The 16,037-nt window shown below is 43.7% G+C and overlaps 1 protein-coding gene across 2 annotated transcripts in view; it reads left to right on the forward strand.

The window, feature by feature from the left end:
* NPY5R (neuropeptide Y receptor Y5) overlaps window positions 1-10,291 on the forward strand; it is a 237,389-nt gene extending 227,098 nt beyond the window's left edge. For both annotated transcript variants that reach the window (XM_040418627.1, XM_040418625.1), the window contains one exon: window positions 8,406-10,291. In XM_040418627.1, coding sequence (XP_040274561.1) covers window positions 8,415-9,794 — 1,380 coding nt within the window. In that variant the 5' untranslated portion in view covers window positions 8,406-8,414 and the 3' untranslated portion in view covers window positions 9,795-10,291. The remainder of the gene's footprint in view (window positions 1-8,405) is intronic.
* The last annotated feature ends 5,746 nt before the right edge of the window (window positions 10,292-16,037 follow it).

The raw sequence follows: 16,037 nt of genomic DNA on the forward strand, positions 1-16,037 counted from the left end.
ACAAAGTGGGGATTGGAGAGGAAGGTAATGGGGAAATTAAGGTGATAGTAAGTGGACTTAGATGGGAAGGAACATATAGGAAGGAAACAGATGCAAAGCGAAGTGGAGGTATGAAGGTTATGAAAGAATAGCCCATAATATACCCAAAAGTGGTATATAGAGGAGGTGGACAGAGGTAGAAACAGGACAGGTTAAAGAGTCCTGATGAGGATGTATACTGATTCAAATGAGGGTAACTCAGGAACCGTCGTGAGAAGTATGCGGTTTCTTAGGAGTTGCTAAGTCCTTGTTCTTCTTGGACCTTTGTTTCTTTGGAGTTGTAGAAAGTTCCCAAGGTTGAAGGACTGGAAGAGGAGGCAAGGAAGAGATATCTTGAACTTTATCCCAATCTGGAATATTCAGTGGAGAAGTGTCCAGCGCGTTGTAGGCCTCTGTAAGATCCGAAAAGGAGGAGATGGTAATCCTTTTTCCAGAGACAATAAAAGAAAGTCCAAATGGAAAGGCCCATCTGTAGGGAATCTGCTTCTCTTTAAGGAGAGATGTGAGAGGCCTTAAGAATCTACGTTTTTGGAGAGTGGATGGAGATAAGTCCTGGTATATCTGGATAGGGACCTCGTCCAGGAGAATGGAAGGTGCAGCTCTGGCCACTTTTAGAATCGCTTCTTTGTCCTGAAAATTCAGGAAACGGCTGATAATGTCCCTTGGAGGATCGTTTTCTTTGGGACGCGGGCGTACTGCTCGGTGTGCCCTTTCAATTATTAACATGGAAGGATCGAAGTCCCCTAGAAGGGAAGCGACTATCTTCATGATAGCGGCTGGGATATCAGTGTCTCTGACCGATTCAGGGATCCCTGTGAAACGGAGGTTGTTTCGCCTGCCACGGTTCTCCTGGTCTTCCAGGGATGCATAGAGCTGATTTATATGTGTTTGACATATTGACAGGGATTGCGTGACCGCAGCGCTGTGGTCTAGGGTCACAGCTTGCGTAGTTTCCAACGAGTCCACCCTGTGGCCTATCTGCTGGACTTCATGGGCCACCTCCTGTAACTTGGAGTATATGGGGTGTAAAGCCTCTTCCAGGGCTTGTTTAATGAAACAACGGGAGATCGGGAGGTTTTGCGACTCACCGGCTTCTCCTGAATCATCCTCAGTCGGATTGGCTTGGCACGCGGCAGCACGCAGTGCTGTTGAGAGCCGCGGCCATCTTGGGATCCTTGGTCGGTCCGGCTGCTTGTTGTTTTTTTAAGAATTTAGTCATATCTGACACAGCGGGGATACTTTAGCTTGCGGGGTGGGATCCCCATGCTTAGGTCCACCATATTTGACCATTTTGCGATCTGTTGGCTCAAGAATGCCGTCCCCACAGCAGGTTGAAAGCAGGAGCTTCAGCCGGATGCAGCCATTCAGCACAGGCGCTAGCTCCGCCCCCATCGTCCGCATCTTTTGTGGTCCCATTAAAATGAATGTGTCCGCATCTGTTCCCCAAAATTGCAGAACAGATTCAGACCCATAAATACGGTCATGTGAATGTACCCTTAGGCCCCTTGCAGACGAGCGTTTGTCATGCTGCGAATCCGCAGCGCAGCTCCCAGCCTGACCGGGTCACATAGCACGATACTGATTTATGATGCTATGTAACCCTTACAGTTCTGGAATGTATTAGATGACATTGACATAATGCTGCCAGTGTTAAGGGTAACATAGCATCATAAATCAATATAATGCTATGTGACCCAGCCAGGCCAGGAGCTGCACTGCGGACTCGCAGCGTGACACACGCTCGTCTACAAGGGTCCTTAGCCTCACGGACATACACATAGTTTTACATCAGGTTTGCATAGCAGCCCAAGACATTGTTCACTGTTAAAAGGGCACTCTGCATGTCACTGTTGTGGGGGCTCTGTGCATGTCACTGTTGTGAGTACACTGTACATGTCACTGTTATGGGGGTGCTGTTAATGTCACTGTTATGGGGGCACTGTGGATGTCACTGTTGTGGGGCACTGTGGATGTCACTGCTATTACGGCACTGTGGATGTCACTGTTATAGGAGCATAGTAGATGTCACTGTTTTAGGAGCTCTGTGGATGTCACTATTATAGGAACACTGTGGATGTCACTGTTATGGGGGCACTATGAATATATTTTAACCACACACAAATAATGAACGAAATAGACCCATGCAAAGCCGGGTCATTTCACACAGAAAACGAATGATTCATGTTGATTATTTCATCTTAAAGAAGGTTTACACGGGCCGATGGAGTGGCTGATTGTTGGGAAGGAAGCGTTACTTCCCAACAGTCGGCTGCTTGCTCATTGAAGGAGGTGATCTCCTTCACAGTATGAGGACGAGTGTTCGCTATAGTGATCTCTATTCCCCATACAGAACCATTGTTTCTGGGCAGCAGTTTAGACAGCTCAATCTGCTGCCCAAAAATGATGATTGGTGTTGCCTGCACGAACATTTAGATGGCCCGATTATCAGGAATGAGTGTTCGCCGTAACAGTCTTTCCCGATAATCTGGACGATTATTGGTTCATCTAAATCCACCTTTACTCACCATACTGCTTTTCATGTCTCCTGATCACTAATGTTTGTTTTTTTGTAGCTACAAGTCAGGATATTTAACCTTTGCACTGCTTACCTAAGCTAATGTAACAGTACTCACTTCAGGAATGCAGTGTAAGGGTTAAATCCCCTGACTTGATGCTGCAATAACAAAGGTAAGTGATAAGGAGACATCAGAGCAGCCAGATGAGGAGAGAGGTGAAGCCAGTATATGACCCATTAATACATGGCCAACTAGCAGTCAGGATTTCTCTATCTATTAAACAGACCAGTCCATAATCCAAACACTGAAACCAAAGTAAAGATCTTAATAATGAAAAAAAAAAAGGCCACAAAGTAAATATGGCGATACACCTAGCAAGAGTTAGGGCTCATTCAGATAAGTGATGTTAAACTAGTTTTATGTGAACCACTCACAAATGATGTCCGTGTCTGTTTATCTTGCAGATCCACTCACTTGAGTAAATTAATCCTGAGGGAAATTCAGAGCTAGGTGGTGCATGCTATGACTTTTCAAAGATCCGTCTGATGTTTCATCAGACGGATCCGCTCCGATAATGCAGACGTTTGCATCCGTTCAGAACGGATCCGTCTGCATTATTACTTAGAAAATAGCCTGAGCGGATCCGTTCAGACTTTACATTGAAAGTCAATGGGGAACGGATCAGCTTGAAGATTGAGCCATATAGTGTCATCTTCAAGCGGATCCGTCCCCATTGACTTCCATTATAAGTCTGGACGGATCCGCTCGCCTCCGCACGGCCAGGCGGACACCCGAAAGCTGCAAGCAGCGTTCAGGTGTCCGCTCACTGAGCGGAGCGGAGGCTGAGTGCTGGCAGGCGGATGCATTCTCAGTGGATCCGCCTCCACTGAGAATGCATTAGGGCCAGACGGATGCGTTCGGGGCCGCTCGTGAGCCCCTTCAAACGGAGCGCACGAGCGGACACCCGAACGCTAGTGTGAAAGTAGCCTTACATTGTAAGTCTGGACGGATCCGTTTGCCGTTTGCAAGCTGCGTTCAGGGGTCCGCCTGCTGAGCGGAGCGGAGGACAAACGGTGCCAAACTGATGCATTCTGAGCGGATCCGCGTCCACTTAGAATGCATTAGGGCTGGACGGATCCGTTCGGGGCCGCTTGTGAGAGCCTTCAAACGGAACTCACAAGTGGAGCCCCGAACTCTAGTGTGAAAGTAGCCTAATAGCATGCACCATCCATTGTTTATATTTTACTGACTGCGGTGTACGGGTATATAGAGATTAGATGTTTTTTACCACACAGTCAAAATTGCATTACAAAGTTGTTTAAACTGCAGTCAGTTTTACCAGGTTTGCTGAATTTTTTATGCATTTTTTCCAGGTTAAAAATGTAAGGCCTGTTTCACATCTGTGTTTAAGCAGATCTGACCTCATTCACTATAACAAAGATCCGTGGAGATTCAGCCACAACCCGGCAAATATTAAAAGAAGCAGCTGGACAAGTACCGCTGCATGCAACGGTATTTAGCCACTCCTCAGCATACAGCATTTGCCATGTTTCGACCGGATCTTCGCCGGTCTCCATTATAGTAAATGGGGCCATGCGGAATTTCGACACTGCACGGCAGTGACGGATCCAGCAGGCTTTTCCCAGCTAGAGAAATCTACTGGATCTCCTTAACACAGATGTGAACCAGGCCTAACACAAATGTATTTTACTTGTTTAGCCCCTTAAGGACCTGTGCTGTACATGTACGGCGCAGATGTCCGTGTCTTAAGAACCAGCGCCGTACAAGTACGGTGCTGTGATCGGGCGGGTGCAGTATTCACCCGCCCAATCCATGGCAGGGATCCGGCAGTCACTGATAGCCAGAGCCCTGCTGCATGCGACGGCATCTGTGAAATTAACCTTGATGTGCTGTAGCCAGCGCTGACCGTGGTACGTGCGATGTGTGGAGGGAGGGAAAGAGCAGCCATCGGCTCCCTGCGCTGCTGTGACAGGGACCCGTGACAGCCTGTGAGATCCAGCCCCCTCTAAAAAATGCTGTTATTATGTAAAACTTAAGTAAATAAAAAAGTAGACATAGTTATCGCCGCGTCCGTGGGAAACCTGCTGTATAAAAATTTCACATGACCTAACCCCTCAGGCGAACACCGTAAAAAAAAAAATAATATAAAAATGGTGTTAAAAAAAGGGGTGCCACAGGGGGCTTCTAATGGGACATGGTGTACAAAAAACAGTCCAGCAAAATCTGCCTTCCAAAAAACATATGGCGTTCTTTTCCTTCTGTGCCCTGCCGTCTGCCATGTTTCCGTAAACTACAGAATCAGGGCAATAAATATTGAGTTTTGTTTGGCTGTTAACCCTTGCTTTGTTAGTGGAAAAAATTGAAAATCTACCAAGAAAGTGAAATTCAGAAATTTTATCTCCATTAATTCTTGTGGAACACTTAAAGGGTTAACAAAGTTTGTAAAATCAATTTTGAATACCTTGAGGGGTGTAGTTTCTAAAATGGGGCCATTTATGGGTGGTTTCTATTATATAAGCCTCACAAAGTGACTTCAGACCTGAACTGGTCCTTTTCTGAAAAATTTCAAGATTTGCTTCTAAACTTCTAAGCCTTCTAACGTCCCCAAAAAAAAAAATATGGCATTCACAAAATGATCCAAACATGAAGTAGACATATGGGGAATGTAATGTAATAACTATTTTTGGAGGTATTACTAGCATTGATAAGTAAAAGCGTTTTAAAGTTATCACCACATAAAGTGACACATGTCATATTTTCAAAAAATGGCCTGGTCCTTAAGGTGAAATATGAAAGGGTCCTTAAGGCAGGGCTCGACAAATCCCAGGTGCCAGGTCGCCATGGCGACCAGGAATTTAGTCCTGGCGCTTGGGCATTTGTCAGCCCGTTTTCAAAGGTGCCCGGGCGATGGGTGTGAAGCTGCCGTTCTGTCCGGAGGCAGCACCGTTTGAAACAGCTCCTCAGTCTGAGTCAGTGAGTCACAGCACACAGAGAGAGTGAGACCCTGGCGCCTGGCAGCAGGGAGGGGAGGGACTCAGGAGGAGTGTAATCTGATCCTAGAGTGGAAGCTGCTTCTGCCAGCCCCTCCCCTCCCCGCCCACCAACCAATCAGAGCTGAGGCAATGCAAGCACTAGCAGCTCTGGGTCACTGACACAAGTACAGGAGGGAGTCTAGAAAGAATCGAATGAGTCTCAGGTTAAAAGAATCTAAAGATCCGACTTCGTTAGAGACTCATTCCATTCTTTGAGTTAAAAGAACCGTGAGTCAGACTCTAGAACAGTTTACACTGAGGCAGTCGGCTGATGCTTTTGTTGCAGCAGTCATAAGATTAAGGGCTGTTTCACACGAGCGGATGCCGTGCGTGGCATCCGCTCCATGAATGACAGCCAAGACCCAATGCGGACAGCAGAAGGACGGAGCATTAACATGACTGATAATGCTCCGTGCCTCTCTGTGATCGCTTTACTACGAAATCACACGAGCATCCGCTCGTGTGAAACAGCCCTTAGGGACAGGAGCAGAGAGATAAAAGTGACAGGACACAGTTTAGATTACAGTTTGAATTAACCCTTTAGGATCAAATTGGCTTCTCAAGGAGATATATATGTTAAAGGCATCCCTTCTTCTGTCTCATTCAGTAGCTATATAACTAAGGGTACTTTCACACTCGCGGCAGGACGGATCCGGCAGGCTGTTCACCCTGTCAGATCCGTCCTTCCGCTGTTTCGCCGGACCACCACTCCATCCCCATTGACTATAATGGGGGCAGAGCTCTGGCGCAGCATGGCAGTGCATGGTGAAAGGCCGGCAGACTAAAGGTATTGCATGTCCAACTTTTTAGTCCGGCGGCCTCTCACCGCGAACTGCCGTGCTGCGCCGGAGCTCCACCCCCGTCCCCATTATAGTCAATAGGGTCCGGGGACGGAGCGGCGGTAAATGTAACATGGAATACAGCATTATTGGGGGGCTCTATGGAAAAGTGGTGGGGGGGGGTAAAACACTATGGGGGCACCTACTGGGGGCTTTATGATGCGGCTCCTCCTGGCTCCTAACTTTTTTAGCTGGCTCCTAGATTCCAAGGAAATTTGTCAAGCCCTGCCTTAAGGGGTTATGATGCATGGCCAATAACCACATCACAAAACCACAACAATCATGGTAAACCCAAGTGCACTACCAACAGCGTATTTTACGACATGGTCAAAATCCTTTTATGCAGCTACTGTATATTCTCAAGTCAATAGTTAACTTTAGCCAGACTAATATGGAGTATGAACAATAAATGTGCCTAGGGCAACAAAAACTCTAAATACTGCCCTAGTGCACATCCAAGATTACACTTATTAAACAAGATTTATTAAAATATATTTGTACTTATCTAAGTAACGTATCAAAGGTTTTTATCAGTGGGGATCTGAGAGCTGAGACCCTTGCCAATCACTAAATCGAATAGAAAGAAGCACTCATGTAGAGCAATGTCCTTCCTCTCTGCTGAAGAAAGGCTCAATAGAAAGTCTATGAGCCTGTGTCCAGCCCGTTTCCAACAACAAGAGGCAGTACTCTGTGTGAGTGCTTCTAAATCCTTATCTCTTATCGACCAGTTATCAGGCATTTATAGGAACACTCGTTTCCGATAACTGGCTCATATAATCCAGCAGTCAATCAACACATTAGTGAGCAAACTCATTTGTCGGCTGATGGACATCTTTAATCAGGATTACATATGCACAGTTTTCGGAAGCAGATCTCCCTGTGTAATCACGCATGTACTGCCAATAATGACTAGACGTGAATGAGGGAGGAAAGACTTTGGTAGCAATTGTTCCTCCTACGTTCAGTTTGCATAGGCCTGTGTAATTAGGCCAGAGCAAATTAGTGCCAATGGATGTTTTATCATCCATCAGCTCTTGAACTCCCCATATATTCAGCAGTGTAATATAATCCTTAGACAGGCTGTGTAGACCTGTTCCAGGTTTATCACAGTGTCTAACTCTAACTATTGGTTGGCTTATTTTGCTATGTTCCTTTTGTGCAAAGCTCTGTCACTCAAAAAGTGAAAACAGTGTAGAAAATCTGGTTGCACCAATATTATGCCAATTTGCACCAATTTGCACAGATTTGAGGTACAGACACATTAGTAAATCTGGGTAAATACCGTATATCTGACCTGGTCAGCAGACTACGACTACAGTCAGTTGCTTTACATATATTGTTGTTACCAAGATGTGTTTTCACTTTGCAATTTGTTGTTTGGATGTCACATTATCTTCCATACATACTGTACATATCCAATTTTTCAGGATAGTGCTTACTTGTAATCTAATATATGACACTGTGGTATGAATTTATGCATTTCTACTAGTGTTATTTTATACTTTGTTGTTTTTATGTCAGATTGCGAGCCCCATTGGGGACAGCTTGATGCTAATGTCTGTAAAGTCCTGCGGAATATAGCAGCGCTATATAAGTGCATAAAATAAAAATAAAAAATGCTAACCAGTCTCTCATAGCCCTATCATGACCTAGTACTACTCTATCCAAATAGATCCCTTTCTGTTGCCTTCTTTTAACAGTGTTGTTGATGTGTAATTAGGGGCATACATAGCTTTTTCAGGTGTTGTTTTGTTCTTTATAGCACTTTCTGGTACTAATGCATGTTTAGCTTTCCATTTATAATAGGCAGTGCCCACTGCCTTTGTATGCGACCTGTGTTATATATGTATCTTATTAAATTACACCTTTGTAACTTTACAATCAGAAACCAATGAATAATTATTCAGCTTTTTCATTTTCTTACATGGATTCACTAATTGCTATTCTTTGTGCCTTAGGACTGTGAAATGGATTTGGACATAAAAGACTTTAATAACAGAACTGTTATGAAAGAAGAAAACAGCACCTTTGAAACATCAGCCACTGATTTTCCTGCTTGGGAGGATTACAACAGCAGTGTGGACGACATTCGATACTTTCTAATTGGGCTGTATACATTTGTAAGCCTGCTTGGATTTATGGGAAATCTCCTAATTCTTCTGGCTATTTTCAAAAAGCGCAAGCAGAAAACTATAATTAACTACCTGATTGGAAACTTGGCTTTTTCAGATATTTTAGTTGTGCTGTTCTGCTCACCATTTACCCTGACATGTGTCTTACTAGACCAGTGGATCTTTGGTGAGGTCATGTGTCATGTTGTGCCTTTCCTCCAGTGTGTCTCTGTTCTAATCTCTACTCTAATGCTCATGTCAATTGCCTTGGTGAGGTACCACATGATAAAACATCCTCTGTCAACCAATTTAACTGCAAATCATGGATATTTTTTAATTGCTACTGTCTGGACTCTTGGTTTCACCATATGTTCCCCTTTACCGGTCTTTCATAAAATTATAAACTTGAGAGAAGCATTTAATTTAGAGCCACTGATGAATAGTTATCTGTGTATTGAGTCTTGGCCATCTGATTCCTACAGAATTGCCTTTACCATTTCCTTATTACTGGTACAATATATATTGCCATTGTTTTGTTTAACAATAAGTCATACAAGTGTTTGCAGAAGCATAAGTTCAAGATTACCAAACAAAGATGTGAAAGTTGAGGAAAATGAGATGATCAATTTGACCCTTCAACAACCGAAAACAAATCAATCTGAGGTGGAAATTTGTAGCAGTCGAAAGTGGAGTTATTCTTCTGTGCGGAAACATAGAAAGCGTTACAGCAAAAAAACAGCAAGTGTTGTCCCAGCTATATTAAGACGACACCAAGAGAGTAATACTGGTGACGTTCCAGAGATGTCTACCACAGAGAGGAGCCACACTTTACCCACTAGTATCCACACTAGTGTCCACACTTTACCTTCGAGTGTCTATCTGCCTGGAGTTCCCATATGTTTCGAGATGAAGCCAGAAGAGAATTCTGAGCTACACAATATTAACTCTGTATCTAAGTCTATAACTCGGATAAAGAAGAGGTCTAGACGTGTTTTTTGTAGATTAACTGTATTGATCTTGGCTTTTGCTGTCAGTTGGATGCCACTTCACCTCTTTCACCTTGTTACTGACTTTAATGCCAATCTAATTTCCAACCGGCATTTCAAATTAGTTTATTGCATCTGTCACTTGCTTGGCATGGTCTCCTGTTGTCTAAATCCCATACTCTATGGATTTTTAAATGATGGTATAAAAGCAGATTTGATGTCACTCATCAAGTGTTTCCAGATATCATAGTTTCATCCAGCTATTGCAGTTTGCTCTCTAAAATATATCACTTGGATATCAGAGTCAGAAATTTAATGTTAATTGATGGCAAATTTTCCATAAGAGAGTAAAATGGGTTGTTCAACTAATGCTAACATTACAGACTTCATATATATTTATACATGTGTTTTCCTGCTACATATGATCTCCATGAGGTCTATTTTTAATCTCTTTATTGCTGTGAAAAGAGACAACTTTCTGCATACTGACATTACCTAAATATTATGAGTATTTGTAATATATCTACAAATAAGATCTTCTGAATTGCTTGTAATTGATCCAAATATAAGCCCATCGTATGCAGACATATGACTATCATGGACCATACCATATTTGTCCTTGTGTTTACCACTCGGTCGTTTTTTTTCAAAAGAATCATTTTAATATCAGATCTTTAAATTATCCTTTTTCCTATTTATATGATATGGAACTTGTTCGTATTTGAAAGAACAATATTTTACACTACATTACTGGGGTAAAATTCATAGTATTTGTGATTAATCATTGCTGTTGTAAAATAGTAATTTATATTTTAAATTATTTCATACTGTACTTGCAAAGCTTTAAATATGTTTAGCTTACGTGGCTTTACAGTGGAAGTGATAAATAAAATACGGTATGCATATTACAATATTGTCAGAGTGTTTCTTATATATTACACTATATTTGTGAGTTGTATTAGTCTATTATCTAATAATTATAGTTATAATGGTATCAGTAATAAAATAGATCTTGTTGTTCACATCAGGTTTCATTAGAGGATCCATTTTAATCCCCATTTGTTTGAATTGGCTATTTTAAGCATCAGTTTGAGCTCATTCAGTCAGAATTCAGTTATTTTTGATGGGAGATAAAACACTGTCTGCTGCACTTTTTTTTCTGGAAAAATTAAAGAAACATGATGGAAATGAGCTTTATGTGTTTTTTTTATTACCTTACATTATAGTCAAAGAATGGCACACTACCAGAAAAAGTCACTTGAGATTAAGTGAATTTAAATTCAGGGATTTTAGGAAGGACTTCCATTTAGTCACTTATTTTTATTGATTTCATTGCATTGTATAATTTACCTTATTTTTACTTTCTGATGTAATTTGCATTAGCAAGTACATGTGCTCCATGATTGACAATGCAGTCCAGCGTACATCTTGTACAATCTATACATCCTATAGCATCTGTTTGAGTGTGCATAATATGAGCAAATTGCACATTGGGAAACTCATATCCTGAATCTAAATGAGCAGATTACAACATTGAGATACTTTGACAATATGAAAAGAACTTTGGTGCTCACTGAGCAGACACACACTTGGGTAGTTATGGGGAAGGATGGTAGTATGGATGTGCAGGAAAATGAGGTAGCAAGATGGTTACTAGAAGGTGGAGGCATAGGGAAGAGTGCCAGGGAGGCTACCCCTATCTTACACACCCCAACAAGATGAGGGGCCTGTTAGCTCAGTGGTAGCACTGCTGCAGCAAGATACTTCCTCTGCCAGTCAAGTGAATGTCAACTCCAGCAAGGAGGATACTGGAAGAGCAGAGAAGGCCATACAGGTGCTAGCAATGGACGATGTAATCATTAAGGGCAGTTTAACACGAGCGAGTCCATTGTGGTAATCACGCTCCTTGTGTGGGTGTGATCCTCCTCTCTGGACTTGCAGGAGTGCACGGCATTATCATGATTTATCATGCTATGTGTCTCTGCATGGCCTTTTTTCCACCGAATCATAGTGACATAAAGCTGTCAGTATGATTCTGTAGAAATAAGGTCAAGCAGAGGCACATGGCATTATAAATCATGATAATGCCATGCGCTCCTGCGAGTCCAGAGCGGAGGATCACACTCACACACGGAACATGATTCCCACAATGGACTCGCTCGTGTGAAACAGCCCTAAGGGTACAGATAGGATGACCTGTCACAAAGACCGGGATCGTCGAACGATGTGCTGTCATTCCTGGTGCTCGATTTCTACAAATTGCAGATCGAATTAATGTAGGTCACAAACTCAGGGAAAGGACCTCAAAGGTAGTATTAATAATACCTGTACCATGAGTTACACTAGAAAGGTAGTGTGGGAAATTAACAGGCGGAGTCATTATGGGTAGAAGTACGTATAAGGAAAGAAAAACTAAAATAAAATACTGATAGGGGATTGTTATAAACCACCTAATATAACTGAGTCCACAGAAAATCTACAAACAGTGGCAGACTGGAAACTTAAGTGGTCTTGGGGAAAAATAAAAGTGACCCCATGTTGTAGTCAGGTCCAAATTGACAAAATGGAGCAACACAAGATGGCACGGTCAACACAAGTAGGCAGGGACAAAATAGATAGGCGGTTCTGCAATACCACAGTGCAGCACAAAATACCGCCCAGCAGAACCAAATACTACAATGCAGCACAAAATACCCTTGCCACAGTATTCATGAGGTCAGTGACAGTTGAGTTCAGGAGAGTACATGCAGCCGTTGGCCAGGTGCATAAGTAATTGATGCTCCCAACATTAATCAATGCTGAGAGGGTCAGATCATTATATACCTAGACGGCAGCCGTGTGGAGGATTTTGGGCGGCCCCCTGGGCATCAGCCCACCAGGAAATTTTCTTGTAAGGTCTATGGCCAGTACACTCCTGTTCACTACTAAGAGAAATAGATAAGGTGGCATGAGGTAGTTATTATAGGGAACTTTATCTACCCATAGATATTGGGAAACCGAAACCTGTATATCTTATAAAGGAAAAAGGTTTTTAGCAATAATTAAAGATAATTACCTTTCCCAACCGGTACATGATCTGTCTAGTAGGCTAGCTATACTGGACTTAGTATTAGCCAATAGACCTCACAGTATACACAGGTGTAGGTTGGGAGAAACCTGGAAAGTAGTGACTATAACTTAATAAACTTCCAATTGTCATTCTATGAGGTGTTTTGTCAGGGAGCCATAAAAACGCTAAACTTCAGGAAAGCAAAGTGTGAACAGCTTAGAGATGTCCTTAATAGTGTTGGGCGAGCATGCTCGGAGTTCGGCTTCGTCTCCTCCCCGCACGTTTGATGGCTGCTACGCAGCCCATAAACGTGCAGGTAAGTACTGCCATTCACTGTAATGCCGTAGCCATGTTGGCTGCTGGCATTACGGTGATTGGCTGGCCGGAACGCGTCATTGGGTGCTATATAGCACCCGATGACACGTGTTCGGCTCAGTATTAGTCAGGAAGAGCTGGAGAGCAGAAGGGAGAGATAGTGTAGGGATTGAAATAGCAATATTTTAGTTTTTATGCTTGTTATAGACCCAAAAGTCCTTTTAAGGACTATTGTGTGTGGCAGCAATATACATTTTTAGCGCAACCTGCACTAAATTGCTAAAACTTGTTAGAGTCCCAAAAGTCCTTTTAAAGGGCTTCTGTCACCCCACCCCAGATATTTTTTTTGTGTACTTATAATCCCTATCATGCGATATTTCTATACCTTATGTTATTAATAATTTTCGTTCAGTAGATTTTGCTAAAAACTTACTTTTATGATATGCTAATTACCTTTCTACCAGCAAGTAGGGCGTCTACTTGCTGGTAGCAGCCGCAGAAAACCGCCCCCCTCCTTCTGTTGATTGACAGGGCCAGCCGCGATCTCTTCCTCCGGCCAGCCCTGTCAGCATTTCAAAAATCGCGCGCCTGTGTTGATTCGGCGTAGGCCCTCTAAGATAAGGAGGCTCGGCTCCTTAGCACTCCCTCAGTGCGCCTGCGCCGATGACGTCACCGAAAGAGAAGACGTCATCGGCGCAGGCGCACTGAGGGAGTACTGAGGAGGCGAGCCTCCTTATCTCAGAGCGCCTGCGCTGAATCAACACAGGCACACGATTTTTGAAATGCTGACAGGGCTGGCCGGAGGAGGAGATCGCGGCTGGCCCTGTCAATCAACAAGAGGAGGGGGCGGTTTTCTGCGGCTGCTACCAGCAAGTAGACGCCCTACTTGCTGGTAGAAAGGTAATAAGCATATTATAAAAGTACGTTTTTTGACAAAATCTACTGAACGAAAATGATTAATAACATAAGGTATAGCAATATCGCATGATAGGGATTATAAGTACACAAAAAAAATAAAAAATCTGTTTAGTGGGGTGACAGAATCCCTTTAAGGACTATAGTTGTATCTGGCAGCAATATATATTTTTAGCGCAACCTGCGCTAAATAGCTTGCAATTGTTTGGCCACTGGTGACAGCAACATTATCTGCGCTACATCTCCTGTCTAACATGTGCGCAGCCTAAAAATATCTGTGACATCCAGTGTACGTTTTCTGTAGACGGTGTCTGCTGCGGACAGTTACATTACCTGCGCTACATCTCCTGTATAACGTTTGTGTATCCGAAATATCAGTGACATTCAGTCTAATTATTTTGCTGCTGGTGGCAGCGACATTACCTGTGCTACATCTCCTGTATAATGTTTGCCCATTCAAAATATCAGTCACATTAATTCAGTGTTATTTTTTATTAGCCGCTGGTGACAGCGACATTACTCGCGCTATACCTCCTGTTTAACGTGTATGCATCCTAAATATCAGTGACATTCATTCAGTGTAATTTTTTATTAGGCGGTGGTGACAGCGACATTACTTGCACTATACATCCTGTTTAACATGTGCGCATCCCAAAAATATCATTCTGTGTACTTTATTTGCGCATACACTTACAAAACCTGCGCTACTGTACGTGTGACATACTTGCAAGCATATATACCATTTAATATGTGCAAGGCGAGCAGTAAGGGACAGGGAAGTGGCCGTGCTTCTGATGGTGCACGCAGAGGCTGTGGCCCTGGGCGCAGTGAAACTGTGCCTGCTGCCAGAGCACAAAAAACACACTCATCCACGATACCTAGCTTCATGTCCCAGTTTGCAAGGTGACGCAGGACACCACTCTCGAAGTCAGACCAGTGAGACAAGGTGGTCGGTTGGATTGCAGCAGATAATGCTTCCAGTTGGTTAAGCACCACCCTGTCTTCCACAAAGTCCAATCTCAGTAGTCAAGAGTCTGGTCAACAGAATCCTCACCCTGATGCTCCTTCCACCCACCATGGAGAGTCTTGGCAAACAAGTGATCCCACACTCGGATATTCCGAGGAGCTGTTTTCATCTCCATTCCTTAATTTGGGCCTCTTGCCAAGCCCGCTTGAAGAGGGACATGAGGAGATCTTGTGCCCTGATTCCCAAACTCTGGAGCATCCACAGTCAGAAGAAGATGATGGTGGGGAATGGCAATTAGTTTTTCACAAGGTGGATGATGATGATGAGACACAGTTGCCAATAAGTCAACCGCAATTAGTGTCTCAAGATGTTCATGATGAGGATAAGACACAGTTGTCAATAAGTGAGGTTGTTGTTAGGTCAACAAGTCAGGAGGATGAGCAGAGTGAGGAAGTGGAATTATCATCTTGCTGCACCAGTCAGACATCAGTCAGTAGCTGGAAGCAGTGTAGCACTGCAGTGGGGAAGCAGCAACAGGCCGTGCTTAAACTGATCTGCTTAGGTGACAAACAGCACACCACTGCAGAGCTGTGGTGGGGATAAAGGACCAGACTGAGCTGTGGCTCTCGACACTCAACCTAGAACCAGGCATGGTTGTGTCTCATAATGGCCGAAACTTGGTGGTGGCTTTGGAGCTCGGAAAGCTCACACACATACCATGCCTAGCCCACGTGTTCAACCTAGTGGTTCAGCTGTTTCTCAAAACCTACCCCAATTTGCCTGAGCTACTGGTAAAGATGCGCCGCGTGTGTGCCTATTTCCGCAAGTCATCGACTGCTTCTGCCGGTCTGGCAACGCTGCAGCAGCGCTTGCAATTGCCAGCTCACCGACTGTTGTGCGACGCGAGCATGCGCTGGAACTCCACTTTACACATGTTGGCTAGGCTTTGTGAGCAGCAAAGGGCAGTAGTGGAATACCAGCTGCAACATAGTTGTCGCCTTTCCAGTCAGCTTTCGTTCTTCACAAGCGACAAGGGGGCATTGATGTTTGACCTCTGTGAGCTTTTGCACAACTTTGAGTAATCAACACAGATGGTGAGCGGCGATGACGCTATTATCAGCGTAATCATCCCACCAGTGGTTCAGCGGTTTCTCAAAACCTACCCCAATTTGCCTGAGTTACTGGTGAAGGCGCGCCGCGTGTTTGCCCATTTCCGCAAGTCATTGACACCTTCCGCGGGTGTGGCA

Source organism: Bufo bufo, chromosome 2 (genome assembly GCF_905171765.1).
Source record: "Bufo bufo chromosome 2, aBufBuf1.1, whole genome shotgun sequence".
Classification (NCBI taxonomy): Eukaryota; Metazoa; Chordata; class Amphibia; order Anura; family Bufonidae; genus Bufo; species Bufo bufo.